The sequence below is a fragment of the Branchiostoma floridae genome, chromosome 4 (assembly GCF_000003815.2).
Source record: "Branchiostoma floridae strain S238N-H82 chromosome 4, Bfl_VNyyK, whole genome shotgun sequence".
NCBI lineage: Eukaryota > Metazoa > Chordata > Leptocardii > Amphioxiformes > Branchiostomatidae > Branchiostoma > Branchiostoma floridae.
In genome coordinates this window covers 24,982,347-25,000,531 of record NC_049982.1, presented here as the reverse complement: position 1 = coordinate 25,000,531, position 18,185 = coordinate 24,982,347, and the positions used below count along the sequence as shown (strand labels likewise).

At 41.8% G+C, this 18,185-nt stretch overlaps 1 protein-coding gene across 1 annotated transcript; it reads left to right on the top strand.

Moving 5' to 3' along the window:
• The first annotated feature begins 1,511 nt into the window (after positions 1–1,511).
• On the top strand, positions 1,512–10,281 carry LOC118413400 (sortilin-related receptor-like). Its single transcript, XM_035816762.1, has 9 exons — positions 1,512–1,602; positions 2,045–2,166; positions 2,874–2,972; positions 3,426–3,667; positions 5,179–5,452; positions 6,335–6,574; positions 7,168–8,433; positions 9,065–9,184; positions 9,786–10,281. The coding sequence occupies exons 2-9, from the start codon at positions 2,046–2,048 to the stop codon at positions 9,800–9,802; spliced, it is 2,379 nt and encodes a 792-aa protein (XP_035672655.1). The 5' UTR covers positions 1,512–1,602; position 2,045; the 3' UTR covers positions 9,803–10,281.
• Positions 10,282–18,185: the final 7,904 nt, after the last annotated feature.

The window sequence follows — 18,185 nt, the reverse complement described above, 5'->3', positions numbered from 1 at the left end:
TGGAGTAAAAGACTTTCCAAAGCGGTCAGTCGAAAATTTAATAGGTCTCAAGTTTCTGCTGTTTCTCAAATCATGATTACATATCACCGTAATTGCATAAGGAAGTAAAGTAGTAAGGTATTCACGAGTCAGTCCGTTAACAATATTGTGAAATAGTAAAAGGCGGTGAATATGCCACCTGTCTGACAATGTCTCCCTTTTTGAAGGTTTGTACTGCATTAGCTAGGTGCACCACAATACGACAGTTTCGTACAGTAGGTAGCGCAAGTCGTAAGACCTGACTGGTAGGTTTGACATACTCCCATGGGAATGGAGAACTACTCTTTTCGATACCTGTGGTTGTGGTGGGTTCTTTGTCGTACTCGAGGTGTGGCTCTCCTTGAACGCTCTACGGGACGCCTGGCTTTACGCCCTGCCCGATAGGACGTTCCTAATTAAGGATAGGCGCTCATTTTCAAATAAATGACTGACTAGATAGGAAATAGGACTTTCTAAAGAGCGTAACATTTGAGTTTGTTACGTATTCGGTCACTTTTCTTGTCTTCATCAACCGTAGCAGTTAGACAAAAGTACGATGCTCAAGAAGTGAATCAATTACGCACTTGTTGTCGAAATTATGTGGTTGCGTTTTTGCAGATTTTTGTAAAGTTTTCTTTATCACTTATTGTTCACGTCATCTTCTGTGTTCTTTTCCTTTTAAACAGTTTGTTGTTTTTGCAAGTGAAAATGAAGAAAAGCGAAAATAATGAGAAATAGACACAAAACACTAATGGCATTAAAAAAACTGTCATGTCAGAACATATTGATCTCGGTCATCTTGCACTACATCATTAGGCAAACAACCAATCACGACAAAGGTCAATGGGTCACCAGACAAACCAACGTGTACTGTCTACGCTTACATAAACAACATTGATACAGTCAAACCTGTACACGAGACCCCCTCTACATAAGGACCACCTGGCCAATGTTCACTTTTTGGTGGTCCCTTAGTGATAATTTGTCCCATTGACACGAGCGTTTATATTCTCTCTATAGTAACCGCAAAAGACTTTTCTCAAAACTTTAAGACTTCTTGGTCAATCTTAACCTCAAACGGAAATAGTTATCTTTCCTCACCTTGACATTCTTTCCCAATTAGAAGAAAAAAATGGAGTCCTGATGAACTGAAAAGTAATAATTACTGTTGAAAAACCAATACACCTCCACTAATTATAAGTTAGTAATGTTATAGCATGGCCCCCATCGCTGCTAATCAAGGAAGACACGTTTGAGTGCGTTTCTTAAACAGAGTCCTTAACACCTTGGAGGTTCTAATCACGATTTTTCAATACATCAAGGGACGTCCTCTTAACTAGTTCCTAATTAGTGTAGGTCAGTTTCTGATTGGGGCAATAGTGGTTTTCCATTCATTTTGCAAACGACCTTGGTGTAGTTTACCGTCGTTATGGCAACCGTGGACGCATGTGTTGTTGTAATCAGTTGTCCTAATTCACACCTGTCCGGACAGGTAGATATTGGGGTACAAACACCTTTCGTCCAAGTACGCATCGAACTACTGTCTAAGCCGTACACCAAAAGAGCGTCAGCAGACAACCTCAGGTTTGTTAGAACTTTTTTTTTCCATTTCACTTTTTATTTAGTCCGCACAAATAGAATATACTTAATTTTTTGTTGACCATCTTTGTAGTGATTATACAAGTATGTAAGAATATTCTAGGAATGTCTTTGTGAAATCGTGCTTGTTGTTGTGCTTGTTTCATAAAAAAATGAAATCAAACTAAATTTGACGGTTTGAATTAGATATCAAAATCTTTTGAGCGAAAAAAATGAATCTGACAACGATAGTCAACTCAGGAGCAATATATTTCGAATTCTTTAGAACTCATACATAAAGAATCTATGTGGCAGAAAAAAGACACCAAAAATGGGTATTAACTTTGAACAAAAAAGACTAAAAAAGAACCTGTCCTTTCCTTACGTTTTATCATTGGTTTCTCCTTTTCAATCCCAAACTCCCTCCATCCCCTTCTGGTGGATTTAGGATGGCGGGGAAAAGTGCCGTCACCATGGTGATGGCAGTGAGTCTTGTCGTCCTTATGAGGGACCCGGCCGGGGTGTCGTCTGCGCCAGCTAAGACCCAACTTACACTGGAGACTTTAGACGGTAATTTTCTTTTGTTTGTGCAAATAGCTTATGTCGTGGTCACATTCGTCGTTGTTCGTGGTACGATTTTGATATCGATGTTGCAGGATTTTTAAGCAGGCCGTGACAGAACCAACTAATATAACAATCTATAGGTGACTTCTATACAGACCTCAAACGCAGTTGAATATATTTTCGCACGTGTGAACAAACCTCAAGGCAGCTTTTCCTCCAACAAGTCGGATGAAACTTTCAGAAAACATGCAAGACTATCTAAAAAAAATATACCCTCACCGTGTGGTCGTATACGGAGATCGTGCGACGTCGGGGGCCTATAGCGCATACTCACACTCTTTGAGATGTTAGAAAGCGACTCGTCAATTCTTGACAGGACGTTTAGCACTGAAGTGGGCATTGATCTATGACTCGAAACTCTTGTGTCCATAAAATGTCACGATGTTTGTAGTGAGTTTTGACAATATACTGTGGCCATGAGGACACAAGATCGGTAGCCTGACAGGATGTGAACCCAAGTTCTCTGTATTCTGGGCCGATCACAGCATTACCCAACTGTGTTCGGCTGAGGTGGATAATTATGGTGTGGTACTATGTCTGTTACATCTTACTTTCTATGTATTTCATACAGTGTTTTTGCGTTTCAAGTTTCGAAAATGCTTTGTGGTATGATGAAGTGCGCTCAACGCCCACTACTTTGCTAACTTTTGCAGGACGGCTTGGGAAGGCTGAGAAGCAGTTGAGTTCGTTCGAGAAGATCGCTTACGGGCCCGCACTGGATGAGGCGAAGGAGTCGGTGGCTGTCGTAGACGGTACGTTTTTGTGCGCAAACCTGTACTTCTAGCTACGTTTTTATGTCTTGATTAAAACGTGCATTTCAGTTCCCGCGTGTAAAGTTGTCCTATGAGGATTTATGTTCTTTTTTGTGTGTAGACGTGTACTTCTACGTTTTTGTGTGTAGATTTACATGTACATTTTAGTTTTCGTGTGTAAGCAGGTCATTTCGGTTTTTGTGTGTAAACACATCCTATCCAGATTTTGATGTGCTTTAAGCTTTCTGTTCTGTGTAAACGTAATACTTTTGTACTAATGCTATCAAATACTGAAGACCATGAAAATTCCTCCACAGGTTTTCGAGTAATGCTCTTGACCTACAGACAGGCCCACACAATTGCAGAACCGAAAACATAACCTTCTTGTCGAAGGTGATAAGATAAACCCTCCAAAAATGTACTTCATTTTCACTATATCAATATTCCTTGCAGGCAAATTGAAACAAGTTGACACTCGCGTCACCGCCCTTGAGTCGATCGTCTTGGAGAACCAGGAAGCCGTCGAGGAGCAGAACGCCGCCTTTCAGGAGCGTCTTGGCAGGCTGGAGACGGACATGCAAGGAACCAAGGAGGAGATGAACTCCTTCAAGAACGTGGAGACCAAGATACAGAACCTGGACGATGGACAGAAATCCCTGCAGGCGGCCATCGCTGCTTACGACGAAAAAATGGAGGTATCTGTCCATTTAATCATTTGGTTACAGGTTGTTTCACAACAATGTCCATTCGCAACCGTCAGTTTGCAACAAGGCAAGTCTTTTCGCATCAAAGTACGAGTCATCTCGCAACAAGGTACAAGTTGTTTCGCAACATTTGAATGTTATTAATCTTGATAGCCTTATAGTACTAGAAATCGTATTCCTAACATAATTATACTTCTACCTGTGCACGCCGCGTATGAAACTGTACGGGATGTCAGGTCCATGCGGCCCCATGTTCCTCTGCTGCCGGGGTTGTCTTTCGCAACCGGTAAGATTTTTACGCGGAAGGAGTATAGTTAGGAATACGATTTCTAATACTATTAGGCTATCAAGATCAATAACATGAGAATGTTGCGAAACGTCTTGTACTTTGCTGCGAAAAGATTTGCTTTGTTGCGAGCTGACGGTTGCGAACTGCCATTGTTTCGAAACAACATGTAACCATTTTTTCTTTTCTTTAAAAAAGAACCAAAAATATAAAGAGAAATAAATACTTAAAAAATGTGCAGGAGGAGAAAATTAACCAACGGAAACAATATCAACGGTATAAAACAAATCAATGACTACGCAAAAGAAATTCGGTAGTGAAACAAAAATGCCTTTTAGAAAAACTGGCCACGCAAACCAGCATAATGTTGAGGATAAAATAGTGACAGAAGATAGTTTGTAAGTAACAGCAAAAGAGCCACATTGGCATAGTGCCCAATCCCAGCAGAAAGAGAGAGAAGATTAGGATAGAGTACAACAGAAACGACATCGCTGACAAGCCGAGCTGCTGTATTAGTCTGTAGTATAGTACAGTACAGATACAGATTGAACACCAGTCCTAATGCCGTTCCTAAACTTGCAAAAACGTGCCCACATGATTAGAGCACTGACGATGCATCTAAACGATGTTGTAAATTTGATCATTGGTCAAACTGGCATGGAGCGCGCTTGCCTTCCCTAAGGATGCTGTAAATGCAGAAACCTTCGCGGTGGTATAATTTTCGCGGTTTTCGCGGTGACCGTTTCACCGCGGACTTAAAACCACCGCGAACATTTCCCATGGCAGTAAGAGACTTCAGTGCATGGTGCACTTAAAAACACCGCGAACAGTCCTTTTCCCGCTACCGCGAAATTAAATCCCCGTGAACTTAATTGCATTAACAGGTTGCCCTTCCCAACAATCTCGCAGAAACATCGCGCAATGCGAGATGCAACAAAAGCGCCCTCAAGCGATCCGCAGACGGTCTGCATGCAGGACGAATTAGAAGGCACCCAGGCATGCAGCCCGGCAGCCGGGAGGCTGAGACCTGGCACTTAGCTTGCGCTTGCGTGGCAAAAAAAAGAAGATATTACAGGACAGGGGAACTAAAATTGAAACTAGAATGGACTATCTAGAATTAAAACAACTGAAATATATCATTCCTTGGACAAATGTTTTGAATACATGCGATGATTTAACTGATATAGAATGATGATAAAGAAAGAAACACCAACAGGTCCTGGAGCTGGTGGAACCCATGATGGAGAGGGTGCAGGGCCTGGAGAACAAGGTGGTCAGCGGGGCACAGCTGCACGAGAACCCGAAGAGTGTCGTCGGCGGCGACACGTCGTCTGATGCCGACTCTTCTTCCGCCAGCTCCGGCGGGTTCGACATCGAGGCCTTCATGGCGCAGATACACGAGGCTCTGCAGGACATGGTGGAGACGGTAGTCGGGCAGACTATCGGGGAACTGCCGGCAGAGCTGAGTGGTGGATCGGAAACATTGGATGGTGAGTACCTAACTCTAACCTTCATGGTCGTATCATTTTACCGTGATGTTTAACCGGTTTATCGATTTATTAAGGACGCATCTTTTGACCTGGATGTCTAACCATCACCAACGTATCAAGATAATATCAATATCTTTTTACCTAGATATCTAACCTTCATCAAAGTATCAAAGACGTATCTTTTTACTTGGATGTCTAACCTTCATCAAAGTGTCAATCACGTATTGATATCTTTTTACATTGATGTCTAATCTTCATCAAAGTATCAAAGATGTATCTTTGTACCTGGATTTCTAACCTTCATCAAAAATGTATATTTGTACTTGGATGTCTAACTGTCATCAAAATGTCAATGACGTATCCCTTTTACTTGACACAGCTCTGATCAAGCTTTGAAAAATAATCACAGTAATGTGTGTATAATTTGCATTTAAGTGTGTGTTTTCGGCCGGAAACGCATTAGGGGCGGGGTTGTGAATATAGTTCTGTGATTGAGTAGAGTAATTGTGGGGAATGACAACCTCAAGCTAACCGTTCACACTTAAATATTCAGAAAAGACGCTGGAGCCGCATGTTCTCCGTTTAGGAACTTCATTCGAACCAACACACAACAAACATGTTTCGCCGTGTGGCTTCCTCAGTGTTATGGGCTCGAATGAGCATAGTACAGCATGTCCTCGCTTTTATAGGCCAAGTGCATACTGCACTGACCAGATGCAAGGTGCCCTAAGTGGCATAGTTATGTGATTGAGTTGCCAAATATTCTTAAGTTTAAAAAAATCGCATCGTACGAAGATCGTACGAGGAAGGAGGTCCAGCGTCTAAATGTTGAACGTCACATTGAAGACATGTTTTTTTTTCTACACGCTTCTCAAACTACAGTAGGCTGCCTGGTGAGAGATGGAGCTTTTTACCGCGGAAACATTAACGTGACCTCCACCGGGAGAACGTGTCAGCGCTGGGACAGTCAGGAACCTCACGAACACATCTACACACAGTACCAGCTACCGAATGCCGGACTGGACGAAAACTACTGCCGGAATCCGGACGAGGCGGCCACGCTCTGGTGCTTCACCACGGATCCCGTCATGAGATGGGACTGGTGTACCCCACCGCTCTGCGGTAAGCCAAGGTTTCAATATACCGATCCTGGCTGTCGATCAAAATTAGCAGCTCAACCAATGGTAGCGAAGCGATTAGCGTTCCAATCAATAATAGGGTCGCTGCATGTAAGTCATCTTTATGTGTTCATCTTTGCATTTCTCTACGTCATGAGATGGGACTGGTGTACTCCATCGGATTGTGGTAAGCTAAGGTTTCAATATACCGATACTGGCTGTCAATCAAAATTAGCAGCTCACCCAATGGTAGCAAAGCAATTAGCGTTTCAATTGATAATAGAGTCACTGCATGTATTTCAATTATAGTTGCATCTTTTTGTGTTCATTTCTTCATTTCTCTACATTTTAAGATGGTACTGGTGTATCCTACCGTCTTGTGGTAAGGTTTTTTAATACACCGATCCTGTATTGAAAATAGAAAGTAGCAGTTCAACCAATTAAAGCAAAGCATTTCTCGATTTTTTTTTGCCGAATTCTACTATCCCCGTACTCCCATAGGCCGGCATGGTGAAGTGAGTGGATAAACAAAAGAAGTAAGAAACAGATATATGAAGATGTATAGCTGGTGCCTTATGTTTTTTCTTCTTATTACAGATCCGTGTCCGGATAACCAAACGCAGTGCGGTGATGGTGAGTGCGTCCCCGACTCTATGGTCTGCAACGTCTACTTGGACTGCGTCGACTGGTACGACGAACTGTTCTGCGAGGACCAGGGAACCGGTGACGAGTACACCACCGCCAGTCCTGACGCCGTCACGGAGGGCTGCCTGTACACCTGCGACGGGGACAAGTGTCTGCCCTCGGCGCGGTGGTGCAACGGCAAGCCCGACTGCGAGGACGGCGCGGATGAAGCCAAATGCGATTATAACGGGTGCTCGGAGGAGCAGTTCACCTGCGCCAACGGTGGTTGTATCCACGGCGGCTGGCGCTGCGACGGTGTCGCCGACTGCTCGGACTCCTCGGACGAGGTGGACTGCCCCGTGGAGACTGGAGACGAATTCGCGTGTGCATCAGACGAGTTTGCTTGTGACGAAGAAGAAGACGAAGGCTTACAGTGCATCCACGAGTCTTGGGTCTGCGACGGTTACCACGATTGTGAAGACAATGCCGACGAAGAGGACTGTCAGTGTTCCACCACCGAGTTTTTGTGCGCCAACGGAGAGAAGTGCATCCCCGGCACCTGGCATTGCGACAGCGACGCGGACTGTGCCGACGGTTCGGACGAGGTGGACTGTCCCAAGCGCGAATCGGACCGCTTCACCTGCGCCAGCAACGGCGAGAACTTCCCCATCGGCTTCCAGTGCGACAACATGAACGACTGCGAGGACGGTTCGGACGAGGTCGGCTGCAACATCACCATGTCGTGTGTAAATCGCTTCCGCTGCGACAGCGGGTACTGCATCCCAGAGATCTGGCATTGCGACAACAAAGTCGACTGCGCAGACGAATCGGACGAAAAGGACTGCGAGGGCGACGAGAGCCCGTACTATTCGGCGTATTGTTTCTCGTTCGAGTTCAAGTGCGTCAGCTCCGGGCTGTGCATCGACGGCCACCAGCGCTGCGACGACCGGGAAGACTGTGACGACGGCTCGGACGAGGAGGGCTGCGGGATATGCAACGAGCCCGACACCTTCACTTGCGGGAACGGGCAGTGTGTGTACGAGAGTCAGATGTGCGACGACGTGCAGCACTGTACTAACGGGATGGATGAGATCGGGTGCGGGTCCTCGCTGTCGTACGTGTCGTCCTGTGAGGCACCGTCCTTCCAGTGCACCAGTAGCTCCAGGTGCATCCCGGGGAGTTGGGTGTGCGATGGATTCAAGGACTGCGGAGAGGACGTGGAGGACGAAGCGAACTGCCGTGAGTACAAACCCTAATGATTTACTGAGTGCGTTTTATTCTTATGTTCCATACTCGATATTATATTATGGCGACATTACTAGCAGCTAATCAACTGCCTTTATATGTGTCTGTATGTTGTTTATTGCATGGTATTCTCGTGTTCTTTTTAAAATAAATTCGTGCCTTTTTATGCTGTAGAAAGGAGAGGGGGCATCAGAATGCAACAACATGTTGTACAAAACGCATAGCCTTCTTATGGCTTTGTAGCTTTTAATGAAAAATACTGTAAATGCAGAAACTTTCGCGGTGGTTTAATGTTCGCGGTTTACGCGGTGGCCGCTTCACCGCGAACTTGAAACCACCGCGAACATTTTTCCATGACAGTAAGAGACAACAGAGCATTGTGCTACCGCGAATTTAAAACCACCGCGAAAATTCCATTTTCTCGCTAGTACCGCGAAATTAAATCCCCGCGACCTTAAATGCATTTACAGTATGGCTTACACATGCACATACACGGCGTTCCGGAATTTCACTGAAATGCATACAACTATACATTACTTGGTACTGTGACATACTCGCCGCTCCTCAGAAAAAAAAATTGTTGTTTACTTTCTTTGATTTTGTTTGTTTGTTTGTTTATGTTTAGACCACATGGTATGTGACTACTGGAGGTTTAAGTGTGAGAGTACTGGAGGGTGCGCTATGCCGAGCATGCGCTGTGACGGCCAGAAGGACTGCCCTAACGGCGAGGACGAGCAAGACTGCGGTGAGTTCAGGATACATCTTAAGCTAAGGGCACAACCCGCCGTACGTGCAATTTGTCCGTACGTTTTTTGGGAGGCCACGTCCGCGACGTATTTCTAAAAACGTTCAGGATGTACAGGACAGGCGCGTCGCCCGTACTGGCACGTACGGTGGGTGAATCCGCAGCCTGATGGCACACAAAGTTTTGCATGCACGTTAAGTTCTGCGGCGTGTCTGCCTGCTCCAAAATCCGTCGGAGTTCGTACGGAGGCGGTACTTACCACTTACGGATCCCTAAAGATTGCCCACGTTTGGCACGTAGACAGCACGTATTTGCAAGTACAGCGGGTTTTGCCCGTAGCTTTTCTGTCTCTTTTGTGTATTAGGTCATGTCGTTCCGTTCGTAAGACTTTTTTTTCTTGCCTGAAGACAAAATAAGCTTGCAATAAAGAGCAAGGCGTCTTCAAGAAAAGGCAATGTTATCAACCTGCACCAGTAGTTCAAAAGAAAGGAAAACTACTTTTTCACAGGAAATATACAAGTAAAATCTACGTGGGATTTGAATACATTTGTTGACCACATAACAACATCCTTATTTTATCTTGTTTTGTTTTTATTTACAGATAATTATCCAGGATAAAACTCCTATCCAGACTCAAGAAAGATGCTATACTCGATTTCATCATCAGAAATTTAAAATAATTCAATGCTTTCTACCAAATTCCGCGATTCAATGATTAATCCCCGGGCGTTAAGAGATTCAACGACGTATCTGACTAGAGATATTTGTTTATCCTGGGGCCTACATTCCTTTGTCTAGTTATTGATAAATACACAATGGATTCTGTACTTTGTTTTCTTAATATTGACAAAGGCACAAGCTATATAGCTGGCTTGAAAAAATGTAATAGCCATTATTATGTGTGAAGTGGAAGTGTAACTTTTCTGTAGTTGGCTACTGTCACATTTGTCGTGCGATCACTTTTTTGTGTCGTGTTCTTTTAGTGTGGCTAAGGCATAGATACAAGAGAGATGAAGTTTGTACGACATATTCAGGACAGTCCTACGACACAGTTCGCTGTCGTAATCCTAACGTAAGGCATTATTCAGGACCGTCCTACGACTTCTAGCGTACGACGATTGTTTCGAGCTCTAACAGATCAGTGGAGTTTTGTGGGGTTTGTTACGAAAGATGTAAATTTCGTACGACATATTTACGACTGTTTCGTGGCTCATTTTGTTGTCGTAAGCCGATCGCACGACAAATGTGACCAGGCCCCAACTGATTTTGACTTTGGTGGTTTTGTTGTTTTGATCTTAATTGTAATAATCGGAATTTTGTCTACTTGAAGTGTGAGAAAATGTTTTGCTTTTATGTGTTCTTCAATATATTTTCAATGAACTTCGTTATGAATATTTACAACATGTAATCCAGAACTTTGTAGACCAATGACTATATGTCTGCATTCAATGCATGTTTTTTTTTCCTTCAGCCATTCATATAAGTGAGCTTTAAGTTTCATTTAAGTGGCATATTACTGTTGATTTGTTTGTTTGTTTGTTTGTTTGTTTCGTTTGTTTCTTTGTTTGTTTGAATAACAGCTCAAGGACATTGTCAGACTTTTCATCCTATCAACATTCCCAGATAAATACTGTTGACTTGACTTTATGTTTGATAAATTGTCTTGATTTGATTTTTTTGACCATGGTGTCATTTTTCTAAATAACATTTGCATGTGTATAATTATGTTGAAATGTAGGAATGAAATTGAGCATTGGAAACTGCGGCACTGGACCTGTTGGGTGCTAAGTACAATATACCTTGAAGCATATAGAATGAAAGTTTGCACAAGTACAATCAGGTAGTATGAAATTCTCTCTCTGTCATAATGACAGAAATATAAGAATATTTAGGAGTAGTTATTTAAAAATAAATCAGTGTAAGCTACCCTTAATTAAAGTTTGATTACAAAAGCAAAAGAAACACGTTTTATACGGATCAGTATTGCGGCCTTGACAGCCAACACTTGCTTACGCTTTATACCTTACAAGTTAAGAGCCTTTGCCGGACTCTGACTCTGATTCTCTAGCTTTCATTTACGTATGACAAGTTTTAACCTCGCTCACAGGCATATATCTCTGTGCGGCCGGGACAATTAAGGATAACTATGTCATGCATGTATGTAGCACCACAACGCACACATGTTATTAACCTTTGTCGGCGCCTGACGGTTCAGGCTACCTTGTATTTACGCATGGACAGTTATAACCCCGTTCGCAGGCATATACCTAGGCCTCCTACCGAACAAGTAATGCCTTCTGAACACCATAAATATTGCACACTACTTTTCAGGTTTCATCTCGAAGTTGCATATAAACATGACCAGTTATAACCTCGCTCTAAGGCACATCTCCATGGCGACTCCACTAGTACTATAAACAATGTACATATACATATTGTGGGCCTTAGCCGGCGTCTGACGGTCTAGGCTACCTTGATCTTGCCACACCACCCCTTGCTGTACGGACCATAAACAGCGACCGCGTGTTTTGTCAACAGTTCGGTGTGTTGCCTTAACCAACGGAGTGTGTGACCAATGATCGCTCGGCATTCCTTAATCCAATTAACTCTGTCCCAAATTACATCACAAACGCCCGTACTGTCTGTAGAATAGAAGTGTACGAGTGAAAACATACTCAAGTTCTTCAGTGAAGTTCAATACCAAAACTCGCACAACATGTATCCTGTGTTTACCCCTTTTTTCACTTAGAAGGTAAAATTTACAAATTAACAATGTAAAACTATGGGGGAAAATCCGAATGTACATTTGTTATGGGGCACTTAGCATAGAAGGTACGTCGTGTGTAAACCATTAAAAATTCACGCACGCTTTCCAGTCAAACAGTGGGTACAGTCGCGGTCAGTTGCCCGTCTAAACTGCACCTTTTTACAGTACACTAGAAGTGCGGGTGACCCGCAATAGAGGTAACGTTACACTACATTACCCCCACGGTACCGTGGAATCGCTTATTGAAGCACTTAGGTAAACATCCGATGATTCATTTTTCCTCTCGTAAGTGTGTAGTTAGTACACGTATATACTGTATGTACATCTTTTGCTAAAACGTATAATTCCAGTTTTAAATTCTAGTATTTGTAAGGTGAATTACATAAAGTTAAAACGCCTTAACAATGGGTTATACGGTATCAGCACACCAACACAAAATAAGCATTGTGGATTACCAAGCGGTATAATGTTACTGAAATCAAAGTTAGCGATTACGGTAACTCCGGCGTCATGTTTCTCAAACCAAAATCTTCTTTGTTTAGGGTAAGATCGTCTTGCACGAGCCCCCTTTTGTTACCAAAAACCTGGTTACCGACCTTAAGAAACTTGCACAGCAAACACAGCTACTTAAGGTGGAGTGAAGAATGTAACAGGTGGACGAACAGGTAGGGTAGGGGCGTCGCTTAAGGCCTAGCTGTCAAACAAAAATTCTAGCTTGTCTTGCCGCCATCTTTAAAAAAACATTGATTCATTTAGTCTGTTGTAGTATGGTATTGTGGACGGGCAGCATTGTGACACGGTTGGAAACAACAAGCGATTCAAAAATGAAGGACACATTAACGTCAACAAACGTCGGTACGTAAACTACAATCTCAAGAATGATGCTATATTCATGGACAACAGCGTAGCAAGAGGATCTTAACAACTTCTAAGGTGAGATGGTTTCAAATGAACTTTTATAAGAGTGTTATACATAACCCTAAGCAGACTTGCTCACAATGTTTGTTGTGTTCTTTAATTCACTTTCTAAGTTGATAAACGAGTTGTCCTAGTACAGAGACCATAGAGCGTTACACAAGCAAATGTAATTATACTGGGCATGGGAGGGGGGCTTTGTAAGAAGTTAATTATACACGAAAGACTTAGAAAAGAGCGGCTAGACTGAAAAGAAAAAAAAGACCACAACAACTACAGAAACAAAACAACAGGAACTCAACATGGGATCGTAGATTGACATACGATTCAGGGGTTTTTTATTTGGGTTGTAAAGGTACGGGCCAATATACACAAATTTGTCTTCATTAACCATTGTAAAGGTCATGCACAAGTATGTGTATGGGAGGGTTATCAGACTTTGTATGGCTACGTACATATCAACTGTAACCACGTTTACAGGATCAAATGCTGCCCCTGAGCTAGTCATGCGTGTGTAATGCGATTCAGTGTCAAGAGAATTAGAACTCCAAACTGGGATTGTTGTAGATTTAACATTGAGAAGACACCAGGAATTAGAAAGTTAAGGTGAGGCCTAACTCCTGTCGATGAATCCTAAAATATCCGTTCTTGAAACCAGTGTTAACAAGTTAGTGTGTGTTGTTGTCAACCTTCTAGTACCTAGTGTCACCAGGCAAGTATGTTAGCTGTTTAAGGAGCATGGTATACTTTTCAGTGAAGGGTTACACGCCCTATAAAACGTATTTGAGGCACCTACTCCAAAACCATTATATATGTCTTTTCTCAAAGACTGGTGCAGCCCCAACCAAGATGACCCCCCTTTCCAAGGATTTGAACAGCGTGTGTGTGTGTGTGTGTGTGTCAGTGTGTGTCAGTGTGTGTGTGTGTGTGTGTGTGTGTGTGTGTGTGTATAAATGTGTTAGTGGAAACTCAGTCAAACGTAGCACAGTTTTCTGAAACTCAGTCAGACGTACCACAGTCTTACACTACTACTACTTAACTACAGGTCTTACCCTAACCATGCAAGGAAACAAATTTGTCACCTATCATGTTCACTTGATAGATCGATCCTATTTTGTAGAAACATCACTCAGTATGTGCCCTCTAGTACTAAGTTCCTGAGATGTTTTGAACGATAACATAGCTGACACTTATAACTACATACAGGTTTGTGTATGGGGTGCTTGTGATGGTAACGGGTAGAAGTAGCGATGTCAAGTGTTTACGGAAAGTCAAAAGTCTGTTAACGTTTCAAAGTCTAAATTGTCAAACGGATAGGTCATAGCCAGAAAACTGTAACTGTACGTGTGGTACCTACAATCCAGCACCCCAACTCCATAAAGCTACGTGCATTCTCACAGGTAAGCTTAAAGTACTTTTGTTTTTGGTCCATAAGGGTTAGACATTTAGGTAATACTATACACAATCTTACAGTCACTCAAGCTACTGGATACGATATAGACAGAAAGGCTATATACCTTGGTTGAACTACATGTCCTTCAGTCACTGTAGATGCTACCTGAAGCGCCTGACTGTTTTCAAAATTTAGTTTGTTGCTTTTCGTTCAAAATGATTAGTTTCCGTTGATTATATATTGATCGTAGTTTGATTGGAAATAGAGTTCTAAGCAAATAATTTTGTATTCATATTTGTTATTTTGACATTTCTCAACGTTACTCACACATGGTCTGGTTTTGTCCCTTATATTTTTCTTTATTTCATTTCTTAGCATATATCTCATTATTTAACTCAAAGCAGTTGGATTTGGGGGCAGTATATCTCATAATAGACAGCCATTTGGAAGGATGTCTCTGTAGCTCAACTGGTATCAGCCTCACAGTCGAGCTCCTGATTCCGAAAACGTTGGTAATAGGAGACCTCGATTCAAACCCTATGAAAATTCTCGGCAGGGCATCTCGTTTGGGGCTACACCCACCTTTCGGAAGGGACATAAAATAGGGGTCCCGTGTTCGAGGAGGTGCTTTGAGCATGTTAAAGTGAAAGGGCTATTACCCCGTCCCTGTAAAAAATATACCCTGCTACTGAATCAGTAAGGAAACTTGCTGACCTATGTGCCACAAGGGACCAACAATTTGTATACTGGGACTTAGCAATCGCATAGTTTATGTGTTTAAAAATGGATACAGTACAAATCACACGTTTCCACCGGTAGCCTTTTGAACACAATAAGCCCATTTCAAACATGACTTGTTTGTCGAGGACTCAACTTGTTGTCTTTTGTGTTGGTGGTTTCTATGGACAGGTGCGCTGGTCACAGGTCATTGGGTTCTTATAATTGCTTAGTGTAAACAACCGATTTTTTTTAGTATTTGTGCGCGACGCAATCTATGATCTCCTGTTAGATTGTCCGAGAAATCTTCAAAAGTGGTAAGAAAAATAAACTTTAAGAAGTTGTGGTTAGATCTTGAAGAAAGTGTTGGACGACATTTACCCTTTAGGGGGAAAATGTCATTCAGCACATGGTTGGCGAAACCATCGTTCCCTGGGGAATAGCGCACGTATCATACAGAGATCTATCAATTAACGTGTTTAGAGGCTTAGATCACATTGTCGTGCTTCCACTTATACTGTGCTAACGTTTTCCTTGTGTCAGTATACTGACGAAAGTATGAAATTGTATCTAAGAGATATAGACTGTGGTTTCTAGTCGCTATCTAAACTGTGATTTTAGTGTAAGCATCTAAGTTATGTAAGTATTATTTATTCATAACTAGAACTTGTGTCGTTTTGCAACGTTTCGTAGTCAGTCTTGATGTTTGTATGTTTGTTTGTTTACGTGTTTTTGTTTACAACCAGGGAGAGTCTGACTTCTGAATACTGGTGAGGATGAGAATGGACTCAAGAGGAAGTATGGAGGAGGCACAACTTGATGACGGTAGGTACACAACTGTATATACTACCCGACTTGCACAAACATTCGATCACTACACGACAGATTTACGACAATAGATTGATTGAGGGCATTCGTGTGATAGTTGTGAGTGTGTCGTACAGAATTCAGTTGTTCTATGACGGACATTCTTGTCGTAAATCTTCGTCGACTGTCGGTTCAGTCAAAGCTAGCCATCTTGAAAACAATATGACAACAAATATCGTCCGACAAATGTGATTACATGCGATTTTTGCGCAATGTGTGTAGCTCGTGTAGCTTCGATTTAGTTGACACTCGTTTTTAATCAAATTTCTCTACGGTATTTACGGTTCTTGATGTACATTACGTATTGCTCGTCTTAATACATGTACATAAATGTTGTTTGAACTATTCCAAAGCTATCAATAACAGTGTTTATCTCTCAATAATTCTCTCTTTTTCTACCTGACAGTGTGTATATCCGACCAGTTCACACTCGCCCTCCCCCTTTCCCCCGTCTCGCTCTGTTTCTCTGTCTCTCTTTCTTTTTCTCTCTCTATCTCTCTCTCTAGCTCCCCGATCCCTATCTTTCTCCCCAGCCATCCCTCTTTCTCCGTACTTTATTTACAATGTTGGGTATGACTATGTTATCATAGCTCAAGCCTAAGCCTCTGAAATATCTACACCATCATTATTGTGTAGTTTACCCCGGGAGGGGTCCGACTTGCCAGACAAGTTGCTAACGACATAATTAGCTGTGTAGATCCTATCTTGTGCCCTAATAGCATCCATAAACACACTCTCAAAACCACAAATAAACGGAACTTTCAAAGGCGGAAAAATTCACTACATGAACCCCTTCCTCTTCAATGACGCTTATCCATGGCATAATCTAAATCCGTGCTTTTAAACAAGTTATTTATGGGAATAAGCTAAATGTAGCCAAATTTGTAAAATGTTTACACGCACCTGTATTTTAAACATTGCACTATACCAGACCGAGACCAAAATTGTAGAATAGAAATTGGTAAAATATGACTGTAAGATTGATAAAATAATATTGCAATTTATAATATTTGATAAAATATAGTGAGTGGTGGCCTTATATGTTAGAACATGTGGAGGGGGCAAAAAGGCAGTGCTAAGATTTTTCTTTTGCCGTCGGTATTTAAATATCATGTCAACTTTCTTCTTGAAAGGCTGTTTTTTTTATATTCATACTCATCAGTACAAAATCCTATACTGCAGACTAAAACATGATGCAGATACAGTGTATGATACAGATATCTGTTTGCAGTACGTACTAAATAACGATATGTCCAGTATGTCATATATATTCATCTTAAGTGTCAACTGATTCTTTGTCGTTGTCTCATGCTAAATTTCTATCGACTCCTGACATTTCAAACAAAGGTCTTTACATTGTCTTAGACGACAGGTACAATACGCGCTGTATGTTAGAACTCAGACGATTTATAACAGGTCAAAAAAATGTACAGAAAAGAATGGGATTTTTCATAAACAATTGGGGTACTTATCATGTTTAAATTTCATAGTGTAAAAAAACGACATTTCTATACATTTTACTGCATGACGTACAGCTGATAATAAAATGACATTGATTTTCTACCATTTAAAGTAATACTATTTTGATTAGTTTCCTGCAAAGAAATGTAGTTTGTTGAATTTATCCGGAGTTTGGTGTTGGTTGTTCTTTGTCGTATGTTTATATTTTGACATAATAAAAAAATTATTTCATTTCTTTCACTGCATCAGTATAGCAAGTTAAACCACCCTCTGTGTAACACAGCGGTAGCAACTGGACTTATATTAGGGGGGGGGGACATTAGTACAAACTTTTTGAAATACGCATCCTAAAATATGGAGATGATCTATATAAACACAGAAATCACAAAAATTAGGCAATTGTAAAACTCTAACCCCCTGTACATACCCCCTGAAGTTTGGATACCCCCCTCGACATGTACTTGTGTGACGTTGCTAAGGTCTACAAGCACTGACTGCATTACTTCAGTTCTTTTTGCACATTTTGTGTAATTAAATGATACATTACACTCCAAGATACCTTTCTATCAGGTTTTGGCTTAATATTCTTGGTTGCCATGGCAACAAGGCAGCAAGTATTGGGGCGAATTTCCATTATTTGGCCAAAAACAGGGAAATCACGGTAGGGCAGTAATTCGACAAGTGCTGAGAATAACAAAGAGTACCCAAATCAACTACAGAGTGTCTTTAGCTTCACAAGAATAGTGGTAAAATTTTCAGAAACTCGATGCCAAGGAATTGGGCAACTTCAAAAAGAAACATTGTTTCAAGGTTACAAAAACACAGTTTTTTTGCCAAGCTTAAAACCCAGTGTTTTGTATATGTGTCGAGAAGTATGACAG

What these genes read in the sequence shown, in the direction of transcription:
- LOC118413400 (XM_035816762.1), top strand. Translation starts at nt 2,046, where the DNA reads ATGGCGGGGAAAAGTGCCGTCACCATGGTGATGGCAGTGAGTCTTGTC. An exon ending in CTTACGACGAAAAAATGGAG is followed by an intron (nt 3,668 to 5,178) that starts GTATCTGTCCAT and finishes AAACACCAACAG; the next exon opens with GTCCTGGAGCTGGTGGAACC. An exon ending in GGAGGACGAAGCGAACTGCC is followed by an intron (nt 8,434 to 9,064) that starts GTGAGTACAAAC and finishes GTTTATGTTTAG; the next exon opens with ACCACATGGTATGTGACTAC.